A 25,929-nucleotide genomic window follows, 5' to 3' on the forward strand; every position below is an offset into this window, starting at 1 on the left:
AGGCTTGGCTTATAGTGAGGAGGAGAGGTGGCTGGGGGTGGGGATGGACCCAAGAGAAGATTAATGGGATCATGAAAGGGGCTGGGAATTCCAGCCAGCCATAATACATCTCAAGCTGAAGTCTGAGTAACTTGATTCAACATGTCTTCCAAGTAGGGTCTGATAGGGTGGTTCCAGAGGCCAGAACACAGATGAGAACGGTGGAGGGCTACAAATGAGCAAGTCCAATCTACGTCCACTCCAGGACAAATCTGAGCCAGCAACCAAGACTTCCAGATTTCTGTGACTAACCAAGGGGTTTTCTTTTTGGGATCTACTGTCTCACCCATTCCCTGTTGTACAACAAAACTGTTAGGCATTGGGAAGCAGTGTTTGTTTTGGACTGTTGGGCTAGAAGAAAGAGAAGCTAAGGGGGAAACCCCCCAACTCCTGGTTAATTATTCATCTTCCAGATATCAGCTTGGACTTACCACTTTCTGCAGGAAGCCTACCATAACTGGACATGGTGCGATGCTTCTCCTCTATATACCATAATTCTAATTGCCTGCCTGTCTCCCCCACTGATCTGAGAGCACCACACAGGGAAGAACTAATACAGTGCCTGGAACAGAAGTGTTCAACAAATGGTAGCTAAACATCCCACTCATATTTTTCTGAATTTTCTGATTGCCCTTCTCCCCTAGAATAATCTTAACACACTCGTAAATTTTTTTTTTTTTTTTTGAGAGGGAGTCTCACTGTTGTCACCCAGGCTGGAGTGCAATGACGCGATCTCAGCTCACTGCAACCTCCGCCTCCCAGGTTCAAGTGATTCTCCTGTCTCAGCCTCCCACGTAGCTGGGATTACAGGTACCCACCATCACGTCTGGCTAATTTTTGTATTTTTAGTAGAGACAGGGTTTCACCATGTTGGCCAGGCTGGTCTCAAACTCCTGACCTCAGGTGATCCACCCGCCTCAGCCTCCCAAAGTGCTGGGATTACAGGTGTGAGGTAATCCTCCCAGGCATCTGATCCATACTTGTAATTTTTTTTAATTTTTCAAAAAAAAATTATTGAGATGGGATCTCCCTATGCTGCCCAGGCTGGTTCGAACTCCTAGGCTCAAGTGATCCTCCTGCCTCAGCCTCCCGAAGTGCTGGGATTACAGGCGTGAGCTACCGCACCTGGCCAACACTTACAATTTAAATACACGGAAAGGCATGGACTAAAACTGAATCAAGTGGGGCCTGATTTGACTGCTATTGCATTTCATGGTGTGAGGGGACAACAGCTTCTCCAGGTGTAACAAGGACTCATTTGGCTCCACGGCCTCTCACACAGTGCAAGGGGAGCTCAGACCTGAAACCTTCTCACCCAAGGCCCTGGGCTGGTAGTACAGCAGTAAAGTCTGGCTGCCCAGGCAGAAGACGCATCAGACACTTCCTGTTTTTCTTCCTTTAGGGTGAGTTTAGGTACTAGACTCTTCTGTCTACCCTCAACTCAATATGGTTTATCTGAGGTATTTCTTGTTTTTCCCTGTGCTTTTCTTGAGAGAGAAAGAACCACTGGAAATCTGCTTAGAGATCACTGAAACCAAGTTCCTGAATAAATCACATAATAAATATAACCACCACCACAGCCATTTATTAAGTGCTTGCCAGGCACTGTGCTAAAGCTTTACAAACATTGTTTCCGTTACTCCAACAACCCTGAGGTAGATATTTTCAACATGCCTCCCTCCACCCATGTCATTATAGTTGAGGAAACTGAGGCTCAGAGAGGTTAAGTAAATCAACCAAGGTCAAACCCAGCTGGAAAGCAGTGAAGCTATAAATTCGAACCAACTATATCTGACTCCAAAATCCATGCCTTTAAACACTGTCCTAGATTGTTTACCATTGAAAGTTAAAGCCACATGCTCCTTCCCAAAATATGAGAGAATAGATTTTAAGTAGGAAAGCAGGGGGGGAGCCCATATGTAAACCGTTTTATCAGCTATGGGACTCAAACTCTTTGAGGAATGTAGAGATAGTCTGGGTATAAGCTGACCACTGGGTCCTCTCATCTCTCCAGCTGCCAGGGCCTTTCTCATTAAGATCTCTACTCCTCACACCTGACTACGCAATACACTGTTTCCCTTTCAGCAACTACTGGGATGCAGAGGTCAGGCACATTTGGTGACACAGAGCCAAAGACACCTGAGAGAAATTACGAGACATTCAAAAAAGTCCATCACCCCTGAGCTACTGGTCCCTAAGGCACACAGATGCATTTAGATGGAAATCCTCCAAGAAGGGGACATGTTACATATGTCATGTTTGATGCCCATCACCACCCTGCAAAGGGGATATTGGTATCTCCTTCGGACAGCTCAGTTCTTCCCCACTAGCTTCCCAGGCCTGGTGCCATTCTCACAAAGTCTCTGCAGCAACCACTGCACCTCTCCCCTCAACTGGCTCTCTACTACTCTCTAGGTGCCCACCCCTAACCCATCTCCAGAGGCCTCACTAACCACAGGCCCACAGGCCTCAAAACTTTCAGTTTCTGAGGTTTTGCCCAACAGAAATGCCCTCAAAGTGCTCAGCAAGGCTCCATTCATCCATGACCTATGAGGATTAAACCGAGATGGCTGAAGACAAGCAGAAGGGGCTACCACAGTGAGACAAGCTGAACCAGGATGTACAGAACTGACAACAGAAGGGCAAGAACACACAGCAGACACAAAACAAGAGGAGCAGCCATGGGCAAAATAAACAGAGCTGTCAAAAATCAGAAAAGGGAGATGGCCCTAAGATGAACAGGGATGACCAGAGAGGGATCCTAAAGACAAGTCTATTCAACACTTGCAGCCATGGAGTTTCTGAGGGAAGGACAACTGTTTAGGAAAAAGGGTCTTGGTAAGGAGGCCGCAGGCAGGGGACAGCTGAATAAGGGAAACTGCAGGCAGCTCTCAGAGGGACACTGGAATATCCCCTTAGAGCCAGCAGTTTGAGAAGACATCAGTGAAGTATGCAGGGAGTGGAAGACAAGCAGCTGGAGGTCTCAAAGGGGAGTAAGACACCAGCTGAAAGGCCAGACTATGGAGCCCCGAGCTACTTCTAGGCATACCTCATCATCTACCCCATCTGGGTCAAACGGTCCCTGAGGGTCATTCCCTGCAGCCCCTGCTAAATTCTGTACGAGATTTTGAAGGGTGGAAGACCCAGAGGAAGGGAACCTACTGAGAGGTGAGACACAGCCCCATTTTTGGGAAGTTCCCATTCTGAAAGAGAGAACCACCAACCCCCAGTCCTTCATCCTTGAGGGATCCTCTCATCTAAGGCACTCACTGCATTCAAGTCACAAAACTGAGGAACAAATACTAGTGTAAATTAATACTGTCCTTGAAGTTTGAAAGGACAGCAGAAGATGAGAAGTAACACGGAGACATGGGAAGAGCCAAGGTGGGCTGCTCCACACCTGAAGACTCATCCCATTACTGAACCTCAGCACTGTTCACACATCTGGGCCAAAGGCCTCAAAGCCCTCCACACAGCCACAGCTGCACTGATGTGGGGTTGTGGGGACATCAATGTTGCTAGGAAGCGTACAGAGGCCCTCTAAGGTGAGCCCAGAGGCTTTCAGGAGCCTGGGTAGAGCTTTGCTCTCTACTGGTTTCCTCCTCTCTCAACAGTCCCTAATCTTGTCCACACAGGGTGCACAATATACATGGGTGGCCTTATAACCTCTGGTTGCTTCATGTAATTTCTTCTGCAACTAAGCAGAAGCTCCTGGGATTTGATAAGGACGAGTTTTTCCTCATGCCCTACAGTTGCTGGAATGTGACAAATACTTGTCACAGGTGAGCTATCAGGGGTGTTGACTATTACAAAAACATTTTCCACAAATGGCAAACACATGTCAAAACTTTTTCATTGTTATTCTTTGCCTTATAGCTTGCACTTGACATCCATCTATTTCTATCTTTGTTGGCTCATGCCCAAAGATGTCTGTTCCTATATCCATCTCAGGCTGGCGACTGGGTCCCGAGTTTTTGTTATGAAATACAAGCTCTGCCCACTTGTGGCAATACTCAAAGAGGATGTAGCCCAGGAGTCTCTGGGGGCAGAGGGAGGGAGTGTCTCCCCATACTGGGCTGGCCCACTGATAAGGATCCTTCCCCTCTCTGTCTCCTAACAGATTCAGATTAATGATCGCTCATTCCTAATTGTCAAATTTCTTTTCCTTCATCCTGTGTCTAATCACCAGTGACAGAAACCATTACGCAAATGAGAGCAGACGACTTCCCCCAACTGTTCACGTTGGTAAAAACCTTGTAATTTAGAGCTCTGATTTGTAGGGGAAGCTGGTCTCCCCCAGGCATCCTGGGCATCTGCTCAACTGATGCCCAGAACAGCCCCTCCTCCATCCCCAGAACTCCAACCCCCCAACAAATATTTGACTTTATAAAACACTAGTTTTCTCTGTACCTGCTGGTGTGAGTAGATAAGCCTGCAGCGTGGCTGACCTCTATACACGCTCAAACCCCCACCTTCCCTTGCTGTATGTGTGTCCCACACTGCCAGCTAGGATGGAGGTAAACAACTACAGCAGAAATGTTTCCACTGTGGCAAGCAGAATTTGAGCCTAAACATCCCTCATCAAGGGAAACCTCATCCTTTCCTTGGGGGGAAGCAGCAGCAGCAGAATATGAACCAAGACTCTTAGTGCTATCTAGAACTACAGTTTCAGTTCTATAGATGCAAAAGCATGCTGGGAGGAGTTATGGGTCTATTCAAGGACACACAAGTAATGCAATTAGAGACAGAACTCAGTTCCCCCCACAGCTTCTTCTAGTACTAACTCATAATATGGCTTCCCAGGCAGTTTTTCCAAGACGTTGTTAGCAGGAGACCAGAACTTTTACCCTGAACTGTATATTCTGCACCATCTTGGGCTGGATCTGCCTTCAGATACTACCCAGTGGGGTGGTATCTTGAGGACAGAACCTGTGGTACAAGGAGGGAGGTAAGGAAGGAAAATCAACAGTTTGGTTGAAAGGAAGGAGCAAGGGGTTTGCAGCCAAACAGTGCTAAGTTACAACTGATTGTCACTAATCACCTAATCTCTCTGAGTCCATTTCCTCGTCTGTAAGTGAGAATACCTACCTTGCAGGATAGTGAGGAACAAAGATAAAAGCACTAGGCACGTATTAGATGTCTAAAAATCAGGATCACTCTTGTATTACCCAAGGATCAAGGCCAATCCTGTGAAGGTTCCAAGATGAGCCTTCTCCCTCCCACCCCTCGGCCACCTTAGGTGAGACCTGCGTCAGCACAGAACCCAGCAAGGACCAGCTGAGTGCGTGCCTCCTTGACATATCACCCACGCCTTTGAGGGCTGAGCCAGGAATACAGCAGACCTGCTGAGAATGAAAACAATCTACTATCTTTCCAAGTGTGACTGTGCCACCATTCCTGTGCTCCTCTTTCCCAAAAGAAGTGGAGGGATGGAGATCACTACAATCACATTTCCCAGCATTGACTATATTTGAAAGAGCTACACTTCAGAAGATACCATGTCTTCACATCCACACGGCATCAGAGAACCCCAGAATGGGGTACTAAAAATAAACACCCCTCCCCAAAAAACACACTCAGGCATGCACACGCATACACACGCATCCTCTCAGTTAGTTCATCAGTGCACTATAAACTGAGCTTCGGGGGTGAGAGCCAGAGCTCAGATGCTGGAAGTAAACCTTTGGCAAAAAAAAAGGAAAAAGAAAAGAAAAGAAAACCAGAGACCTTCCAACTCCTCTTCCCTTCCAGAGAGAAAAGGAAGACAGGAGCAGAGGTGAGGAGACACAAGGCCACCACACTGCCCAATCCCAGAGGCCCCACTCCCACTGAATAGATGAGAATGATCGCCCTTCAAGTTGTGCAATCACAGCTGCCCACCTGTAAGCTGCAGCTCTGAGAGGGGTTCCCATGAGTAGCTCCTAACAGAAAAGGAAATTCAACTTCCATGCTCTACCAGTTGCCCTGACTACTGAGGGTGTTGTGGCACATTACAATGGGGTCTGGCAGAGGAGCTGGCTTTAAGAGGCAAGCCTATGTGTTTGCCCGTGCCCTGAGGTGGATCACAGGTAGTGAGTGAGCTGCCTGGGCTTGACCCCATTTCATCTATTCAGCCAGGAAGCTCAACAGGAGTAAAGGATATGGCCTGGGCAGGGAGCACTGTAGGGCCTGGAGGCTCTAGCCGGTTAGCCTCGGGCAGGCTGCAGTGAGACCTGGCTAACATATGATGGCTAAAATCCAAGTATAAAAGCTTAGGATAGGTCAGGCAGTACTTCCCGGGGGCTCACACTGTACTGTCCCACTGGAAAAGGTAAGCAGTGGAGAACCTTGGTAAGTAGGGAGGCTGGCCAGTGTGGATACACACACACACACACACACACACAAACACACAGAGGCTTGCACCCGTAGTGTGGATACACACACACACAGAGACACACACACACACACACACACACACACACACACACACACACAGAGGCTTGCACCCCTAGAACCTAGAGAAGCCACAGCTAGGAGAACTCCCTTGGTACCCAGCATAGGGGCAAGAGCTGGTGCTGAAAGAGAGAAATTGTATGTGTCTGTAATTTGGAACTTATGCACAATCATTGGTTCTTATGTCCCAAGATCCTTTTATGTATGGCTTGAGCTTGTAGGCCCAGTTGGAACCCTATCTAATCCTCTCTCACAGGAAGGCTATCTAGGCTCTCAAAGGCAAGCCTCCCCTCTCTTTCACCCCATTAGTCCCAGTAGCCATTCCCACACCACCTAGAGCATGAATATACAAAAACTGTCAGGAGGCAGACTGACCTAATGGTCAGACTAGCTCTGGCCCTGCAGCCCAGATGCAGTGGGGAGTCCAAGAGCATCTCCTCTCTCTCTCCCAGGCTGAGGCACTGAGGTTGCAGGAGATAGGGCTGAGAGCCAGAAGTGACAGCCTGACCCAAAAGGAACAGGGAACAGATACACACATGCGTGTGCATGCACACACACGCACACACATTCCGAAGTGGACAGACTAACATACACACAGACGTGATGACAACCAAAAGCTGGGACTCCACACACTGAATGCAGGACTTTAGGCGGGGGGGCAGAGACAGAAGGTGCTGGGGCACAAGAGGCAAGGGTATGAAGTTCCTCCAAATAGGAGTGGAGTGTCAACTGCCCTGCCTCGCCCCGAACACCTGCCTCCTGGGCCATGGCAAGAGTCCAGTCCATTAAGTGCAGCGTGCAATACTAGCGCTTGGAGTCTCCTGTCCTCATCAATGAAGCGGTGTGGACGGGATAGCAGTCACCTGGCAGGAGGCCTTGACCCCCGGCAGGCTAGTTGTATCGGCCCTTGATCATTGTGTTCAACAAGGGCCCCACCTGTAAAGAAACATTAGGAGCCCATCAGAACTGGCTGTTCCCTGGCCCTGGAATTGGACAGGGTGTGTCTGGAGATATCAGATGTCCAGCCAAGGACAGAGACAATGTTTTCATACAATCTTGTGAATCCTCTAATCACCTATCTTCCTGAAGGCCAACCCAGTATTCTGGGACATAACCTTTTCCTCAGGGGTCCATCTTGTACTATTATTCTTCCCTCTCACAACACCCTGTCTCTTACTGTAATCAGCCCCAAACGGACAGAAATGGTCAGAGGAGCTAATAATCCCCACACATCCAAGAGCGTCTGCATGTTTCTCCAGAATGTTAACTGCCTCCATATCCTCAAAAAACTATCACCTGCAATTGGGGCTGATGCTATCTCCCAACACCAGAGGTGTCTGTGGATGCTGAGCTTACCTGCAAGAGGGAGGCAAGAACCCTACAAATACAAACCTCCCCCATTTACCCAAAGGGCCACTGGCACACCTGTGTGGGAAGCAGGTCTCTCAACATTACCTACAGCAGCCCTGGCACAGCTGGGAAAGTGCAAGGAGATGCTTTAGTGCTCGCTTCCTGTTCCAGAAGAATCCCCTCAGGGGGTCCCCAGATGGCGCACAAGCCCCATGGGGAACATTACTACTAGCATGGAACTAATTATAATTGATCCGCCAGTCAAGCCCAGCTATCACCAGAAAACAAGAATTTTTCTGAACATACCCATAACCTCTATGGAGACAAGAGGACACCAGATACTGAAACACAGAAGCTGTAAAGAACGTCACTCCGATCCTGACTTTCCTTGGTCAACCAACCCACTGAGCCACCTTGGGGCGGTCACATACCTCTTGTGGGTTCCCCAAGGCCTCTCCAAGCATCTTCTCAATGTTTCTCATTATGGCCACTTTCTGATGGGCTTTGAGAGGATATTCAATTCTCTTAGGGGTGGGAGCCCCCTACAAAGGAAGCAGTAGCTCAGGAAATGCCTTCAGCAGCAGGCGTCAGTGTCACTCTACTGTTCTTAGTACCATCCTCCCTTCTAAGAAACCCAATTCTTGCTGGGCACGGTGGCTTAGGCCTGTAATCCCAGCACTTTGGGAGGCTAAGGCAGGTGGATCACTTGAGGTCAGGAGTTTGAGACCAGCCTGGCCAACATGGTGAAACCCCATCTCTACTAAAAATACAAAAATTAGCCGGGCATGGTGGCGTGTGCCTGTAGTCCCAACTATTCAGGAGACTGAGGCAGGAGACAGAAGTTACAGTGAGCTGAGATCGCGCCACTGCACTCCAGCCTGGGTGACAGAGCAAGACTGTGTCTCAAAAAATATATTCAAAAAAAAGAAACCCAATTCAATCCTATCCCTCTTCATCTCTCCAGACACCTGAGAATCACTTCCAGGGATAATCAACCATCCCATCCAAAATCATTTATTATACCTACCTCACCCAAGAGCCAGTTCCATCTGGAAAAAACAAAAAAAGCAAACCATATTCACCTTATACCAGAAGTTCACAGTGATGGTAATCCCCCCATTTAGTAATGACTCTATGTGATGCCACCTGCAAGAAAACAAACAGGCTTCTGTTTACTACTGATACTTTTCGGTGGGGGGTGAGGAGGTGGAGTGTTGGGGCATGGGGGACAGGCTGAAAAACTAGGTAGAGTGCAGTTAAGGAAAACAGTGAAGATAATATCTTTACACTCATCCTGTGAAAAAACACACACTGTGGGGTTAGAGGTACTGGTGTTCAGTCTCTAAATACCAAAGAGCCAAGAACAATTTATCTAGGCTCAAGCCTCTGGAACCTTTTCGGACTTGAAGAATTCTCATCCTGTCCTAGAGATAGGGCTATCACTCCCCCCACTACCTCCCACAGGTTCAGTACGCTCACATCTGGATATGCCAACCTTCCTATGGACCACATAAAACCAATCATGCCATAACTCAGAAGGGACACAGACAAGGCTTTCCAGGGAATGGAAAAGAAAGCTCCCAAGAAGCCCCCAGCCCTAGCCCCCTTCTCACCAGTACATTGGGATGTAAAGAACATCACCAGGGCCAACCACTGTTTCGTAACCAACCACATTTTGGAAATTAGGGAACCTCTCGTAGTCGGGATTGTCAAAGTCCACCTAAGAGGTTCAAAAGAAAGAAAAAAAAAATGTCAATCACCAAATCTTTATCAGTAAAACTACTATGTGCCAGTTTGGCAGTAAAAACAAACAAAAAAAGATGCCTTAAAAAAAGTCTTTAGAATTTATATCCAGCAGAAGACATAATGTACATTAAACTCTGAGAGAAAACAATACAAGACAGTCCATGTTTGAATGTTAAGTGACAAAGCAGCCTAGGCTTCAGTGCTCCTGAGATCAGACGACCCACAGCCGAGAATATGACAAATTAGGAATTATCATCCACCCAAACCTTCAGAAACTTTCTCCCAAAAACATATTCTAACCAGCAAAGACTCCTACATGAAGTAGCTAGACAGCTTTCTGAAGAAAGGAAAGGATATCTTTGGCTGGCCACAGTTAGATCCAGGAAATATATTAAACCACATAGCTCAGTTTTATTCACCCTTCTGCTTATCAAAAAGGATTTTTGATGCTTATCAAATAGAAATAGCATCCATGACAAAAGCAAACAATGATTAAATCCAATGGAGATATACACATTTTGTTCCATGAACTTATAAGCCAATCAAACAGAGTAACCAGAGTCCATCGGCATCAATGACAGGGTCTGTCCCGAGAATTAGCTCTGTGAGGCTAGTTATACTTACGAACATCTGGTGGCCACTCCAGGGAGCCTGGAATTTGTGAGCTACAATGAAATTATCCTCTTGGTGTGTTAAAGCAAGAATAGCCTGTAATCCAAACCTGGCATATCACTACGGGGAAGGGGAAACACATTCCAGCCTAGGCATTTCTAGAATCTAGAGTTCTATACCCTTCTCAAGACCACACAAGCTCACCTGGCTCTGTCTGTCACATGGGTGATGAACAGGGTATGGGTAGAGGCACTCAAACTGATCCGGAGGAAATAAGATGCATCGTTTGTAACCTTTTATTTGAGCAAAAAAGTTCTGCTGCTCATCATAATGAGCAGGTGTCACATTTCCTGTAAGAAGAAAGGCATTTTCTTATGCAGAGCAGTGGTTCTATTGCACGAGCTGGAATATAGGACGCAGTGCTAGAGAGAAATCCAGCCTGCCCTCCCAGCTAAGACTTCCAAATCAAAATTTAGGCAGAATCAGGGAAATTCCAATTACAACTCTCAGAAAATTAGGTGTTAAGCATGTATGGTAATAACTCTAGCAAACATCACTGGTTAAGGGTCCACTATCAGCTAAGTCAACTTCCCTAAATGAAGGCTGCTGCCCTTACTGGAAGCAAGAGCACATCAAAATGATACTCAAAAATCAGGTAGGGTAATCAACTGTGTATACGTGTACTCTTCTTGACTATGGCAAGAATTCAAGGGAAGCAAAACAGAAATGACTAGTATCAACAACATACATGTGAGGAGTTAACCAGTCATTCTAAGTTTAATGGTTATGTAGCTCTGTATTTACTTAGGGTAGCTCTGTGGAACTTAAAGACTCTCAACCTTTCCTCCCACTTCAATACACCTAAGGGATGCAACACTTGTTTTTTTAAGATACGGGGTTTCACCATGTTGCCCAGGCTGGTCTCCAACTTCTAGGCTCAAGGGACCTGTCCGCCTCAGCCTCCCAAAGTGTTAAGATTACAGGCGTGAGCCACCACATCCAGCCAAGACAACACTTCTTAGAGCAACATTGGGGCTCACTGGTGCAAGTGATTTTTGTTGGAGGGAAGAATATCAGACGACTGAAGAGAGTGTTGTATAATTTAAATATGGCACATTATTTTAAATGCCAACTTGAATTGGTTGTGCCCTAGTGTATGTTCCATCTACTCCTTTATAACTAGTACCATGTCTGCTGTTTGGCCTTTGCATAGTCCATGAGTTGAACACACACACTTTTGCAGGGCATGGAATTTAGAAAATATTCCCCAGCTCTGTCTGAGTATGCCAAGACAGATGCTTTCTTAAGTGATGAAAGTCCACATGCATCCTCAAAGGAGACTTGCTCTCTCATCTCTACCTGAGGGATCCACTTTCATGCACCCTACCACAGGAAACGCAGGCAACAGAAAGACATAAGGGTCAAGTAAACTGCCAGGCACGGTGGCTTACGCCTGTAATGCCAGCACTTTGGGAGGTCGAGGCAGGTGGATCACGAGGTCAGGAGATCAAGACCATCCTGGCTAACACGGTGAAATCCCATCTCTACTAAAAATATAAAAAAATTAGCCGGGCGTGGTGACGGGCGCCTATAGTCCTGGCTACTCGGGAGGCTGAGGCAGAAGAATGGCGTGAACCGGGAGGTGGAGGTTGCAGTGAGCCGAGATCATGCCACTGCACTCCAGCCTGGGCGACAGAGCAAGACTCTGTCTCAAAAAAAAAAAAAAAAAAAAAAAAAAAAGAGTCAAGTAAACCAGAACTGGCTCTTTCTTGGAAGGTCAACCAAAAGTTGGTTTCAAAGGGGCAGGTAAGACCAGCCACAATGGCTCACATCTGTAATCCCAACACTTTAGGGGGCCAAGGTGAGAGGATCACTTAGGGGGCCAAGGTGAGAGGGGGCCAGGAGTTCGATACCAGTCTGGGCAACATAGGGTGACCCCATATCTCCAGAAAGAATACTTTAAAAATTAGCCAAGCATGGTGGCTTATGCCTGTAGTCCCAGCTACTTGGAAGGCTGAGGTGGGAGGATCGTTTGAGACTGGGAGGTCAAGGCTGCAGTGAGCCCTGATCATGCCACTGCACTCCAGCCTGGGTGACAGAGCGAGACATTGTCTCAATAAAAAATAAAAACAAAAACAAAAAAAGAGGCAGGTGGTGTCAATTCACAAGCCACATGGCTGGAAATCTTTATTAGTACCAGCAGCAAAAGATCCAAATCTGAAGAATGGACCATCAAACAAGAAGAAACCAAGGAGATCAGTGGTGAATGACAATAAATAACTTCTCTGCTTCCCTGTTCAACCCAGGTTATTCACCATTTACTAAGTACCTACCATGGGCATGGCACCGTGCTACTGCCAGAAATAAAAATAAGAATGAGACAATGACCCTGCCTCATAAAAAGCTCTCATTCTCCTGAGTGGAGTTTAAGGGTCTCTCCTTTCATTCAAAAGGGGGAAAAAAAACAAAAACACATTCACATATTTATTACTGTACGCATACATTTATCTAGCAGAAAACACAAGCAACTAATAATATGCAGTACCTCCAGGGAAGAAACTGGGAGGCTAAGAGATAGAGGTGGAAGAGGTATTAATATTTATCACTATATACCTATTTACACGTTTTGAATTTGAACTCCATGAATATATTATCTATTTAAAAGATAAAACTTAATTTATACTAAAAAAATAAGTTTCTCCTCTTTTACTGGGATAAAAATTTTCTGAACATAGACAGATCTAGTAGAGAAAATGTACAGTAATGTGCCACATAATGACATTTTGGTCAACAACAGATCACATCTACGACAGCGCTCCCATAAGATTATAATGGAGCAGCCCTATACAGGTATACCATTATCTTTTTTTTTTTTTTGGCAATAAAAAAATTCCCAAACTACCATTTTTTATCCTTTATATATATTTTCTTTTGTCACCTTTTTCCTGCAGTATTTTGATACTGTACTTTTACTATACCTTTTCTATATTTAGGTATGTTTAGATACCCAAATACTTACCATTGTGTTACAGCTGCCTATAATATTCAGTACAGTAATACACTAACACCATGTACTACATGGTGTAGTCAGAGGCTATATCATATAGCCTAGGCATACAGCAGGCTACACAATCTAGGTTTGTGTAACTATACTCTGTGATGTTTGCACAATGATGAAGTCACCTAACAACACATTTCTCAGAACGTATCCCCGACATTAAGCATCACATGTCTATATTTCAGAGAGGTCCCTAATATCTCAGTATATGCACTCACATAACAGCTAAGGAAGGGAAAAGGGAACTTTTTAGAACACATGAAACTAGTTTAAAGACTTGACATAAGCCAGGTGTGGTGGCGCACGCCTGTAGTCCCAGCTACTCGGGAGGCTGAGGCAGGAGAATCACTTGAACACGGGAGGCGGAGGTTGCAGTGAGCCGAGACCGCGCAATTGCACTCCAGCCTGGGCAACAGAGTGAGACTCCGTCTCAAAAGAAAAAAAAAGACTCAACATACATTATTTCATTTAATCTTCACAACTATTTACAAGACATTATCATGTTTCATTTCTTTCCACTTATTTTTTTTAGAGACAGGGCCTCACTCTATTGCCCAGGCTGCAGTGCAGTGGTGCAATCATAGTTCACTGCAGCTTCAAACTTCTGACCTCAAGCAATCCTCCTGCCTCAGCCTCCCAAAGTGCTGGGATTAAAGACAGAGTCTTGCTCTGTCACCAGGCTGGGGTGCAGTGGCTGATCTTGGCTCACTGCAACCTCTACTGCCCGGGTTCAAGCAATTCCCCTGTCTCAGCCTCCCAAGTAGCTGGGACTACAGGTGCATGCCATCATGTCCGGCTAATTTTTTATTTTTGTTTTTGTATTTTAATAGAGACGGGGTTTCACAATGTTGGCCTGGATGGTCTTCATCTCCTGACCTCATCATCCGCCCACCTCAGCCTCCCAAAGTGCTGGGTTTACAGGTGTGGGCCACGGCACCTAGCCCCTATTATGTTTCTTTTAGAGCTAAGTAGGCTGAGGTTTAAGAAAGTGAAATGGCTTGTTCAAAGTCATGGAGCTAATAAGCGGTGGAGACAAGATTAGAAATCAGGTTCATACGACTCCGAGCCATGCTGCTTTTGAAAGATTTCTTACCTTCCATGCCAATGAGCAGTAGGTTAGAGGTAAGCTGCCCCCAGCCACGCTTTCCCTGTTGCTTATTAATCCAGTTCCAGTTAAAACCCAAGAAGTCCATGACAATCTTCCTGCCCACAGTGTCATTGAGCGTTTGTTGCAGATACAACCTATGTTCCCCAAGAAGAAAATCCTGTTAGTGCATGCACACGCAGCCCCTGGCAGGGCATCTCCACATCTGAAAATACAAGCCCAAATCCATACCAGCATCTCCCACAGAGAACAGATATAGTCAGGCAAATCTTAGCCAACATGGATTCTCATACAACTGAATTCTTATTTATCCTTCATTGAGTTATGTTTAACACCAAACTTTTTAATTTATTGTTTTGTTTTGTTTTATTTTAAGAAACAAGGTCTCACTATGTTGCCCAGATTGGTCTCAAACTCTTGGGCTCAAGCAATCCTTCTGCTTCTGCCTCCCAAAGTGCTGGGATTACAAGTGTGAGACACTGCAACTGGTCCCCAAACTTTTTCTTTAAAGAAGTGATGCTTGGCCGGGCGCGGTGGCTCAAGCCTGTAATCCCAGCACTTTGGGAGGCCGAGGCGGGTGGATCACGAGGTCAGGAGATCGAGACCATCCTGGCTAACACGGTGAAACCCCGTCTCTACTAAAAATACAAAAAAACTAGCCGGGCGTGGTGGCGGGCGCCTGTAGTCCCAGCTACTCGGAGGCTGAGGCAGGAGAATGGCGTGAACCTGGGAGGCGGAGCTTGCAGTGAGCCGAGATCGCGCCACTGCACTCCAGCCTGGGTGACACAGCGCGAGACTCCGTCTCAAAAAAAAAAAAAAAAAAAAAAAAAAAAGAAGTGATGCTTAACCTTTTTTGGGTCACAGAATGACTCCTTTAAGAATCCAAAGAGTAGGAGGGTGAGATGAAAAATAAAACTTAAAAAAAAAAAAAAAAGAATCTGAAGAAGTCCCAGCTACTCAGGAGGCTGAGGCAGGAGAACCACTTGAACCTGGGAGGCAGAGGTTGCAGTGAGCTGAGATCGTGCCATTGCACTCCAGCCTGGGTGACAAGAGCAAGACTCCGTCTCAAAAAATATAAATACATAAATAAATGAAAGAATCCACGGAGGTTCCCCACAAAAATGCACATACACCCAGAACTTTCATATAATTTCAGATTCCTAGAAGCCTATCCATAGACCCTAGAACGATGACTCAGTCTTATACCAGAGACTTGCAGAGACTGACACATCTCCTTTGGCCCTTGATGACCACTGTGGTAAATTGTATTACTGTTCACCAAGAGCTGGTTCCCTCAGTGTGGAAGTTTTCTTTCATATCCCCTTGAAGCCAGGCTTGCTTATTTAACCTGCTCTGGCCAAGGAAATGTCCACAGAAGTGACTTGTGCTGTTTCCAACTATAATTTAAGAACCAGTCACCACTATCACATCTCTTTCTCTCTGACACAGCAACTCCCAATTCCAGATAGTAGCTGCTGGGGCAATCTGGGTGCCAGAAAGAATAAGATGATGTAAAGAACAATATGACATTACCCATGATCAACATGTAGTGAGAAATAAGCCTCTGTTGTTTCTAGCCCGAGCTCTGGCTTGAAGCCTAGTTTATCTTAACTGATTCAGCCATCTATCCTTTTGCAGCCCTCTACAGCTAAAGTAAGGGAGAGCGCTTATCAGGTAAAGGCCTCAGGCTCCTAACATACCTGAGGAAGGTCATAAGTTACTTAAGAGATACGAAAACCCAAACACACTTGAATAAGCCCACAAGAGACATTTAATAAGTGTGAAAACCTAAAAAAAAGACAGAAGCATCTCTGTATCTCTGTCCTGGTCCTGAGACCATTACTTCAAAAGGCTCAAAGGGGCCAGGTGTGGTGTCTCACGCCTATAATCCCAGCACTTCGGGAGGCCAAGGGAGGTGGATTGCCTGAGCTCAGGAGTTCGAGACCAGCCTGGGCAACATGGCAAAACTTTATTTATTTAAATAAATAGTTTATTTTAAAAAACACAAAATTAGCTGGGCATGGTGGTGGCAGTGCATGCCTGTGGTCCCTGCTACTCGAGAGACTGATGTGGTAGGATCGCTTGAGCCTGGGAGGCGAAGGTTGCAGTAAGCTGAGATCACGCCACTGCACTCCAGCCTGGGTGACAGAGCAAGACCCTGTCTCAAAAAAAAAGGTTCAAAGGCATCTCACTGCCTAGCATCTCAATGTTTAAGGCATCTCACTGCCTAGAATCTAAATGTTTAAGGCAATGTTAATCAGAAATCTTTTTTTTTGAGATGGAGTCTCACTCTGTCACTCAGGCTGGAGTGCAGTGGCAAAATCTCGGCTCAATGCAACCTCTGCCTCCTGGCTTCAAGCAATTTTCCTGCCTCAGTCTCCCAAGTAGCTGAGACTACAGGCATGCGCCACCATGCCCGGCTAATTTTTGTATTTTTAGTGGACACGGGGTTTCACCATGTTAGCCAGGCTGGTCTCGAACTCCTGACCTCAGATATCTGCCCGCCTCAGCCTCCTAAAGGGCTGAGATTACAGGTGTGAGCTACCATGCCCAGCCTTAATAGGAAATCTTGATAAGTTGGAAACACTACCTTTGTAGGAACATGGAATCCTCAAGACTCAATGCAACTCTCCCCAAAGATAATAATTATATATTCACCCAAAAAATAAGCAAGTAACTTTGAAAGAGTCAGTGATACTCCCCAAATATGAATCTAAACATTATTACACCAGAATGGTAAATGCTCAAAATAGCTCAGAGGATCCTAATACATTTCACCCCATAATCACAACAACCTGTCCAATCATACATGAAGCTGGTCGGTGCTAAAGTCAGCTAATAGGGCAAAACTTCCAAACAATTAAAGATTTTCCTGGAAAACTCTTTAATCACCCATAAAGTACAAATTACACTCATTCTTTCACAAAATGCTCTCACTATGGGAGGCAAGAAACTTCAAGTCACTGAAGAATCACAAGATTCACATATCTTACACTTATTCTTGGGTATATGTTCATTCAATGGAATTACGCACTCCAACAGCATCATTTAAATCAAACTTTTTCTCAAAGTTGGGTGTGTGTGTATGGAAGTGTGCACATGCACACTGTGTTAAATTTTAGAAAATTAATGCATGAGACAACTCAGCTGAACCAATATATTAAGCCATCATGGACAGATCAATCACAGTTCATATCCTGGAAATTCTTCTGGTCAAAAATCCCATCATTATGACAACTGCTAAGTGTTAAGAAGAAGAAAAAAAGATATTTCAAATCCATTCACGTAGCCACAGACTGCTGAAAAGGCGTCAGGAACAGGAGTGAGTGAAGCAAGAGACTAGAGAGGAAACCCAGGGTTGGACACCAAATGCGAGAGGGTCATTCACCATGAAGTACTCAGCGAAAGCAATTCCCCAGAGGCGGTGTTATAGCGTGGTACTGAATACTGTCTGGGACCTACATAAGAGGCTGTCCTCATAAGCAGGAATAAAAGCAAAGAGGAAGAATCACTCTCTTATGTGTCTTGTGTTTCTGTTGTGATAGGAAAAACAAATTTAATCTGATCTTCCCTAAGCTAGAGAATCCCGACCTTCTTTACTCCAAAATCACAACAAACTACACAACTTTTCAGGTTGAACTATGCCCAGTCATCACAATACTTAAGGACAATAGCTACAAACAGGCATTTTCAGAGCAAAATCCAGTGACAAACATTTTTGTTTGACCCCCTACAACTTTTTTTCTTTAAATCTGATTTAGTTGCTCACATTTAAAGTCAAAATATTTTAAATAAAAGTCCTGATTTTGAACTTCTCTTGAAAATCGGAGTATCTTGCAACCCTAGAACTGCACTCCAAAACTGAAGCAAGCAAAGTCAAGTAATGACGTCTCACTATGGTTTTTTGTTTTAGTTTTTAATTTTGTAGAGACTAGCTCTCACCACGTTTCCCAGGTTGGTCTTGAACTCCCGGGCTCAAACAATTATCCTGCCTCCACCTCCCAAAGTGCTGGGATTACAGGCATGAACCACCCCACCCGGCCTTGGCTTCTCACTTTGAACAGGGCTTATGCCTTCAGCTTCATCACTGATTTCACACAGACAATGTTACTCCTTTCATTCACCTGCCTGACCCTTCTAGGCAACTAACTCTCACTTTATGAGGAAGAAGATAGGAACCCAGAGATTCGGCCGGGCGCGGTGGCTCAAGCCTGTAATCCCAGCACTTTGGGAGGCCGAGACGGGCGGATCACAAGGTCAGGAGATCGAGACCATCCTGGTTAACACGGTGAAACCCCGTCTCTACTAAAAAATACAAAAAACTAGCCGGGCGAGGTGGCAGGCGCCTGTAGTCCCAGCTACTTGGGAGGCTGAGCCAGGAGAATGGCGTAAACCCAGGAGGCGGAGCTTGCAGTGAGCTGAGATCTGGCCACTGCACTCCAGCCTGGGCAACAGAGCTAGACTCCGTCTCAAAAAAAAAAAAAAAAAAAAAAAAAAAAAAGGAACCCAGAGATTCATAGCCGAAGTTTAATCATTCCCCCATCCCTCAAGCTACAGAACTAGCTGGCTGTGGCACCAAGAACCACTAAGAAATCAAACCCCTTAAAGGCTGGAAGACCAGACTACTCCTTCAACAGGAATCCAGAGATGAGAGAGGCCAATCTCTAACTGACCCAATTCTGCCACACCTTCAAGTATAGGAAAGAAAAATGACTGCCCTAAATCCAACAGAAAATTAAGATTTGGGAATTTACCTCTCTTCCCCTCCTCGCTGCTGTATATCCTGCAGTTTCTCAACGAACTCATGAAATTTCATTTCTTCCCTGTTGGACCTCGGCTTAAAGTTCTGGAAATTGGCCATCTTCTTCTCATCATAGTACAAGAACTTGTGGGTGCTGGCACTGTACACAGAGAAGTCTCCATTGCCAATATTCTCTTGCAAGTATTCAAGGTCCCATTTCAGGGCAGGATACACAAGATTTGTGTCGGTCAGAACCACAGGCTCCTAAATGAAAGCAACAGGTGAAAAACATCAAATAAAGTCATGCCAAGAAGTCGGTGGGTTCGCCTCCATGATCCCAACTGCTTCTCAACTTCAGAATAATTTCTCCCGTTAATCAGCACGAACCCCTCAAGTTCCGTATCTCCTCGCCTTTCTCTCCATCTTCCCATATGCCCTAGTCTAGAGCCCTGCCAGTCTCCCAACTCTTTCACCATTCGCCTCTGACCTCTCAACCGGGTACCTTCCTCCTCTCCCTTTAGACGCGGCCCCGCCCCCCACCTCATTCTCAATAAGCTCCTCTGCCCGGGGGTCGCTCTGACTCAGACGCGGGATGGGCCTAGTCGGGAAGGTATAACTGCGCAACTGGGATTCATCCCAGGCGGGGCCGAGGGCTCCGGCCTCCTCCCGGGGCTCTCCAGAGCCAGAGGACACGGCCTCCGCCGCTGTCGCCGCCATCTCCGCCGCCAGGGACGGCCCCCGCCGGAACCGGAAGCTCCGCCTATTCCGGACAGGAAAAAAATTAAAAACACACACACACACACACACACACACACACACACACACACACACACACACACACACACACACAACGGAAACCATAGAGATGAGCTGCGAGAGAGAGCAGTCCAGAGACATAAAGAACGCGGAGCCGAGGCCTGAGGGTGCGCCTCCTAATGGTAACATGCAGCTCTACATCGTAGGCTCCACTGCTGAAGAAATGGGGCTAGACACTAGTCCCACGGAATAGGGATGACCTGGTAGAGCAAAACACAAAAAAATGTTGCCCCAGTGTACCCAAGTCTACACACGAGTCAAAGAAGGAAGCAAGTTCGGTTAGGCATTAAACTTTACACTCATGAATGGGGAGAAAAGCAAACTTTTGACCCACCTAAAGAAGTCAGAAGGAAAAGCAATGATCACATCGGTAGATGTAGAGCAAAGGCTGACTGAAGGCTTAGGCAAAAGATATACAGCAAGTTGAATTCTTTCAAAATCAAGAATGATTTTCTTTTGTTTAGCATCATTTGATTTTTCTGCCTATATCGCCATCTCTCCTACTTGAATATATGCTTGCTGTGAAACCTATGTTATCAGTGGCCAACCATGGACATCTCACATTTTCAAACAATCTATATTGATTATAAAAGGCCATATTAACTACCTCTATTGCTTGGACAGTTCTTACGGTTGGCTGTAAGAGGCCCAATTCTAAGATGTATACCAAGATTTGTACCCCATGATGTACACATCCTGTATACATTTCTCCCCTTCAAAGAAAACAGAACTGTGAATATGATAGAGCATCACTCCTGTGATTAGGTTAGCTTATATGACAAGGATGTAATTAAAGTCCCTAATCAGTTAACTTTGAGACAGTCAAAAAGGAGGTGATTTATCCTGATGGGCTTAATCTTATCACTCTAGCCCTTTAAATCAGTGCTAGAGGTCAGAGACAGAATCTAAGAGATTTGAAGCCACAGCACAGCTGTCCTGTTCAGCTTGAAGAAGCAAACTGCCATACGGCAGGAAATGGCAGGTGGATTCCAGGAGCTGAAAAAGGCTCCTGGGTGACAGCCAACAAGAAAGTGGGCACCTTAATCCTACAAACACAAGTAACTGAATTCTGGCAACCAACCACTGAACTTGGGAAAGTACACACACAGAGTCTAAGATGAGATTGCCAACCCAGCCAACACCTTGATTTCAGCCTGATAAGACCCTGAGCTGAGGACTCAGCCAACCAGTACCTGGACTCATGGAATATGTGAGAAAATAAATTCGTGTTTTGGGCTGCTGAATTTATAGTAATTTGTTATGCAGTAATAGAAAAGAATGCAGTGGCTTAACTATGTAATTATGCTACATAGTAACCATGTTACACCAAACCGATAATAGGGCTACCTCTGTGGAAGGGTTTGAGGCTGCAGGTGGCAATCAAGGCTTTCATTTTATCTGCAGTGTTTGAAATTTTTTTTTTTTTTTGAGCTAGGGTCTCACTCCGTCACCCAGGCTGGAGTGCAGTGGTGCAATCTTGGTTCACTGTAATGTCCACCTCCCCAGCTCAAGCAATCCTCCTACCATAGCCTCCCAAGTAGCTGTGACTAAAGGCGCATGCCACCATGCCTGGCTAATTTTTTTTTCTTCTGTAGAGACAGGGTTTTGCCATGTTGCCCAGGTTGAATGTTTGAATTTTTACAAGAATGTATTAATTCATAACCTTGGGAATTAAAAATAAATTAGGGCAGGCATGATGGCACATGCCTGTAATCTCAGGACTTTTCGAGGCTGAGGCAGGAGGATCATTTGAGCCTGGGTGTTCCAGGCAACATAGCAAGACCTCATCTCTACAAAAAATTTTAAAAATTAGCTCGGTGTGTTGATGCATGCCTGTAGTCCCAGCCACTAGGGACACTGAGGTAGGAGGATTGTTTGAGCCTGAGAGGTGGAGGCTGCAGTGAGCCATGATCATGCCACTGCACTCCAGCCTGGATGACAGAGCAAGACCCTGTCTTACTAAAAATAAAGAAATAAATTAAGATCAAGAAGATTAAAAGAACTAAAATCGGTAATGAAACAGGGATATTACTACTGACTTTACCCCCCCCCCAAAAAAAAGCATATAAGGACATACTGTGAACAATTGTATGTCAAAAAATTAGAGAACCTAGATGAAATGAACAGATTCCTAGAAAGGCACAAGCTATAATAGCTGATTCAAGAAGAAATAGAAAATCTGAATAGACCTGTAACGAGAGATTGAATTAGGAATCAAAAACATCCCATAAAGAAAAGCCCAGAAACTGGGCATGGTGGCTTACATCTGTAATCCCAACACTTTGGGAGGCAGAGGCAAGCGAATCACTTGAGGCCATAAGGTCACAACCAGACTGGGCAACATGGCAAAACCCCATCTCTACAAAATCTCCCCGGCTGAAAAAAACACAAAAATTAGCAGGCATGGTGGCACACCTGTAGTGCCAGCTCTTCAGGAAACTGAAATGGGAGCATCACTTGAGCCCAGAAGGTGGAGGTTGCAGTCAACTGAGATCGCACCACTGCACTCCACTGCACTCCAGCCTTTTGAGACAGAGCTAGGCTTTGTCTCAAAAGAAAAGAAAAGGCCGGGTGCAGTGGCTCATGTCTGTAATCCCAGAACTTTAGGAGGCTGAAGTGGGAGGGGGATCACCTGAGGTCAGGAGTTCGAGACTAGCCTGGCCAACATGGCAAAACCCCCATCGCTATCAAAAATACAAAAATTAGGCATGGTGGTGTGTGCCTGTAGTCCCAGCTACTTGGGAGGCTAAGGCAGAAGAATCACTTGAACTCAGGAGGCGGAGGTTGCAGTGAGTTGAGATCGTGCCACTGCACTCCAGCCTGGGCAACAGAGCAAGATTCGTCTCAAAAAAAAAAAAAGAAAGAAAAAGAAAAAAAAAAAGCTCAAGACTGGATGGATTCACTGATGAATCCTACCAAACATTTTTTTTTTAAGTTAACACTGGTCTGGGCGCAGTGGCTCATGCCTGTAATCTCAGTACTCTGAGAGGCTGAGGCAGGCGGATCACAAGGTCAGGATATCGAGACCATCCTGGCTAACACAGTAAAACCCCGTCTCTACTAAAAATACAAAAAAATTGGCCGGGCGTGGTGGTGGGTACCTGTAGTCCCAGCTACTCAGGGGGCTGAGGCAGGAGAATGGCGTGAACCTGGGAGGCAGGGCTTGCAGTGAGCCGAGATCGGGCCACTGCATTCCAACCTGGGCGACAGAGTGAGACTCCGTCTCATTAAAAAAAAAAAAGATAGAAAGGAAAAGAAAAGAAAAAAGAAAACTATAGACCAATATTTCTTATGAATATAGATGCAAAAATCCTAACAGAATACTAGCAAACTCAGTCTAACACCACATAAAAAGAATTATAGGCCAGGCACGGTGGCTCACACCTGTAATCCCAGCACTTTGGGAGGCCTAGGCAGGCGGATCACGAGGTCAGGAGATCGAGACCATCCTGGCTAACACGGTGAAACCCCGTCTCCACTAAAAATACAAAAATTAGCTGGGCATGGTGGTGGGCACCTGTAGTCCCAGCTACTTGGGAGGCTGAGGCAGAATGGTGTGAACCCAGGAGGCGGAGCTTGCAGTGAGCCGAGATCACACCACTGCACTCCAGCCTGGGCGACAGAGCGAGACTCTGTCTCAAAAAAAAAGAATTATATACTATGACCAAGTGGGATTTATTCTAGGAGTGCAAGGTCAGTTCAACATCTGAAAATGATCAATATAACACACCATGTAGTAATCAATATTTTATTGATTAATCATTTGTAATCAACATAATACACTATATTAGTAAAAGAAAAAAAAACCCTACATGATCATCTCAATAGACACAGAAAAAACTTTTGACAAACTCCAACACCCTTTCATGATGAACACAGGGTTCCAAATGATACTGTAAGAAAGTTATAAAACCTATGAGTCAGAGAAAATATTTATGAATTGTGTATCTGATCAGATACAATCGTATCTAGAATACATAAAGAAAACTTAACAACTCAACAATAAAAAGACAAACCAATTTAAAAATGAACAAAGGGTTTGAACAGACATTCCGCCATGGCCAATAAGCACATGGAAAGATGCTCAGCATTATTAGTCATCAGGGTATTGCAAATGAAAACTGCAATGAAGTACCATTCATGGGCATTCACATGGTGATACTAAAAAAAGACAATAAGTGTTGGTAAAGATGTGGAGAAACTGGAACCCTCACACACTGCTAGTGGGGATGTAACATGTCACAGCTGCTTTGAAAAACAATTTGGCAGTTCTTCAAAAGTTAAACCATAGAGTTACCCTATGACCCAGCAATTCTACTTCTAGGCATATAACCAAAAGAATAAAAAACATACATCCAGACAAAAACTTATACAAGAATGTTCATAGCAGCATTATTCATAATAGCCAAACAAGCAGAAACAACTCAAAGGTCCATTAACCAATAAATGTATAAATAAAATGTTGTACTGTACATTCATATGATGGAATATTATACAGCCCAAAAAGGAATGAAGTACTGGTATGTGCTACAACACAGACAGACTTTGAAAACATTATCCTAAGTGAAAGAAAATGGACACAAAAGGCCACATATAAAATGATCCATTTATATAAACTATTCTGAATAAGCAAATCCATAGAAACAGAAAGTGAATTAGTGGTTGCCAGCAGGTAGAAGTAGAGGCAACGTGCTAATGTGTATGGGTTTTTTCGGAAGCAATAAAAATGTTTTAGATAGTGATGATTGCACAACTTTGTAAATGTACTAAAAATAACTTTATCGTACACTTTAAAAGGGTTTTGTTTTTTGTTTTTTGTTTTTGTTTGTTTGTTTTTTGTTTTCGAGACAGAGTCTTACCGTGTCGCCCAGGCCGGAGTGCAGTCGCGTGATCTCAGCTCATTACAACCTCTGTCTCTCGTGCTCAAGTGATTCTCCTGCCTCAGCCTCCCGATTAGCTGGGATTACAAGCGTGCACCACCATGCCCGGCTATTTTTGTAGTTTTACTAGAGATGGGTTTTTGTCGTGTTGGCCAGATTGGTCTTGAACTCCTGACCTCAAGTGATCTTCCCACCTTGGCCTCCCAAAGTGCTGGGATTACAGGCGTGAGCCACTGCACCCAGCCTAAAAGGATGAATTTATGGTATGTAAATAATATCTTAATAAAAATAAATTAGATCAACTCTGTTTCTTGACCTAAATCGGATCAGGATTTGCTATTGGTTGAATGCAGATGTTGTCCAATTATTTTGAACATCAACTAATGATGCTCATTTACAAGACAGCAAGTTGCTGTGTAGTCCTTCCCAAAATTTGTATATTAAATAGTATATATCAGTATTTGTCTACTTTTTATTTTTATAACTTAAAAAAAAAAAAAAGGGATGAAGTCTCACTATGTCACCCAGGCTGGTCTCAGGCCATTCTCCAACCTAGACCTCCCGAAGTGTTGGGATTACAGATGTGAGCCACAGCTCCCAGCCTATATGCATTTTTATTGCTCTGATCTATACTTGAGAATGTTTATAATAATAGGTTCTGCTCCAAAACAGTGGTCACCTGAAAAGTCATTGGAAATACGTGCATATTTATAATGTGTAAGTTATTCAAATCCCAAGTGAAAACAGTCGTATGCAAACATAATAATGCCTCCAATTCTTCTGTTGAGTTAGAGTTTGTTCATTATGGGCTGGTTTGAAATTTGTTTTATCCAAGTCCTACCAACTCTGAGGCTTTAAGCTATCTATGGAGAGCTGCCTCTGGTGATAGGTTTAATTTTACATTTGTTGGGTTGAGGCGACTAAGACATGCACATGGAAACACGGACTGAAACTAAGGAGCCAATTCAGGGCCGATATGTGTGTTGCACTGGCGTCTAAGTGAAGATCAACCCATTTGGAGAACAGAACAAGCAAGACCAACAGGTGAATTTGAAGAATGATCATGTTTGGGGATGGGAGGAAGAGCCCGTGAAGGACAGGAAAGCAAGCAGCCAGAGAAGAGAGTCAGACAGGCTCATTTCACTAGTAC

General features: G+C 45.0%; 1 protein-coding gene across 1 annotated transcript; it reads right to left on the bottom strand.

Annotated features, from left to right (window-relative positions):
- Nucleotides 1–1,602: 1,602 nt before the first annotated feature.
- LOC105478393 (hypoxia inducible factor 1 subunit alpha inhibitor) lies at nucleotides 1,603–19,826 on the bottom strand. The gene is made up of 8 exons (XM_011735641.2): nucleotides 19,624–19,826; nucleotides 19,097–19,347; nucleotides 14,331–14,479; nucleotides 10,384–10,529; nucleotides 9,435–9,541; nucleotides 8,904–8,967; nucleotides 8,253–8,363; nucleotides 1,603–7,407 (listed from the first exon to the last, which is right to left on the bottom strand). Exons 1-8 carry the CDS (start codon nucleotides 19,798–19,800, stop codon nucleotides 7,363–7,365), a joined length of 1,050 nt encoding a protein of 349 aa, XP_011733943.1. The 5' UTR covers nucleotides 19,801–19,826; the 3' UTR covers nucleotides 1,603–7,362.
- Between the last annotated feature and the right edge of the window lie 6,103 nt (nucleotides 19,827–25,929).

Source organism: Macaca nemestrina, chromosome 9, assembly GCF_043159975.1.
Source record: "Macaca nemestrina isolate mMacNem1 chromosome 9, mMacNem.hap1, whole genome shotgun sequence".
NCBI lineage: Eukaryota > Metazoa > Chordata > Mammalia > Primates > Cercopithecidae > Macaca > Macaca nemestrina.

Coding starts and splice junctions, on each gene's coding strand:
- LOC105478393 (XM_011735641.2), bottom strand. CDS start 19,800: ATGGCGGCGACAGCGGCGGAGGCCGTGTCCTCTGGCTCTGGAGAGCCC. Junction 19,348..19,623: donor AGGAGCTTATTGAGAATGAG/GTGGGGGGCGGG, acceptor GCTTTCATTTAG/GAGCCTGTGGTTCTGACCGA. Junction 10,530..14,330: donor ACTGCTCATTGGCATGGAAG/GTAAGAAATCTT, acceptor TTCTTCTTACAG/GAAATGTGACACCTGCTCAT.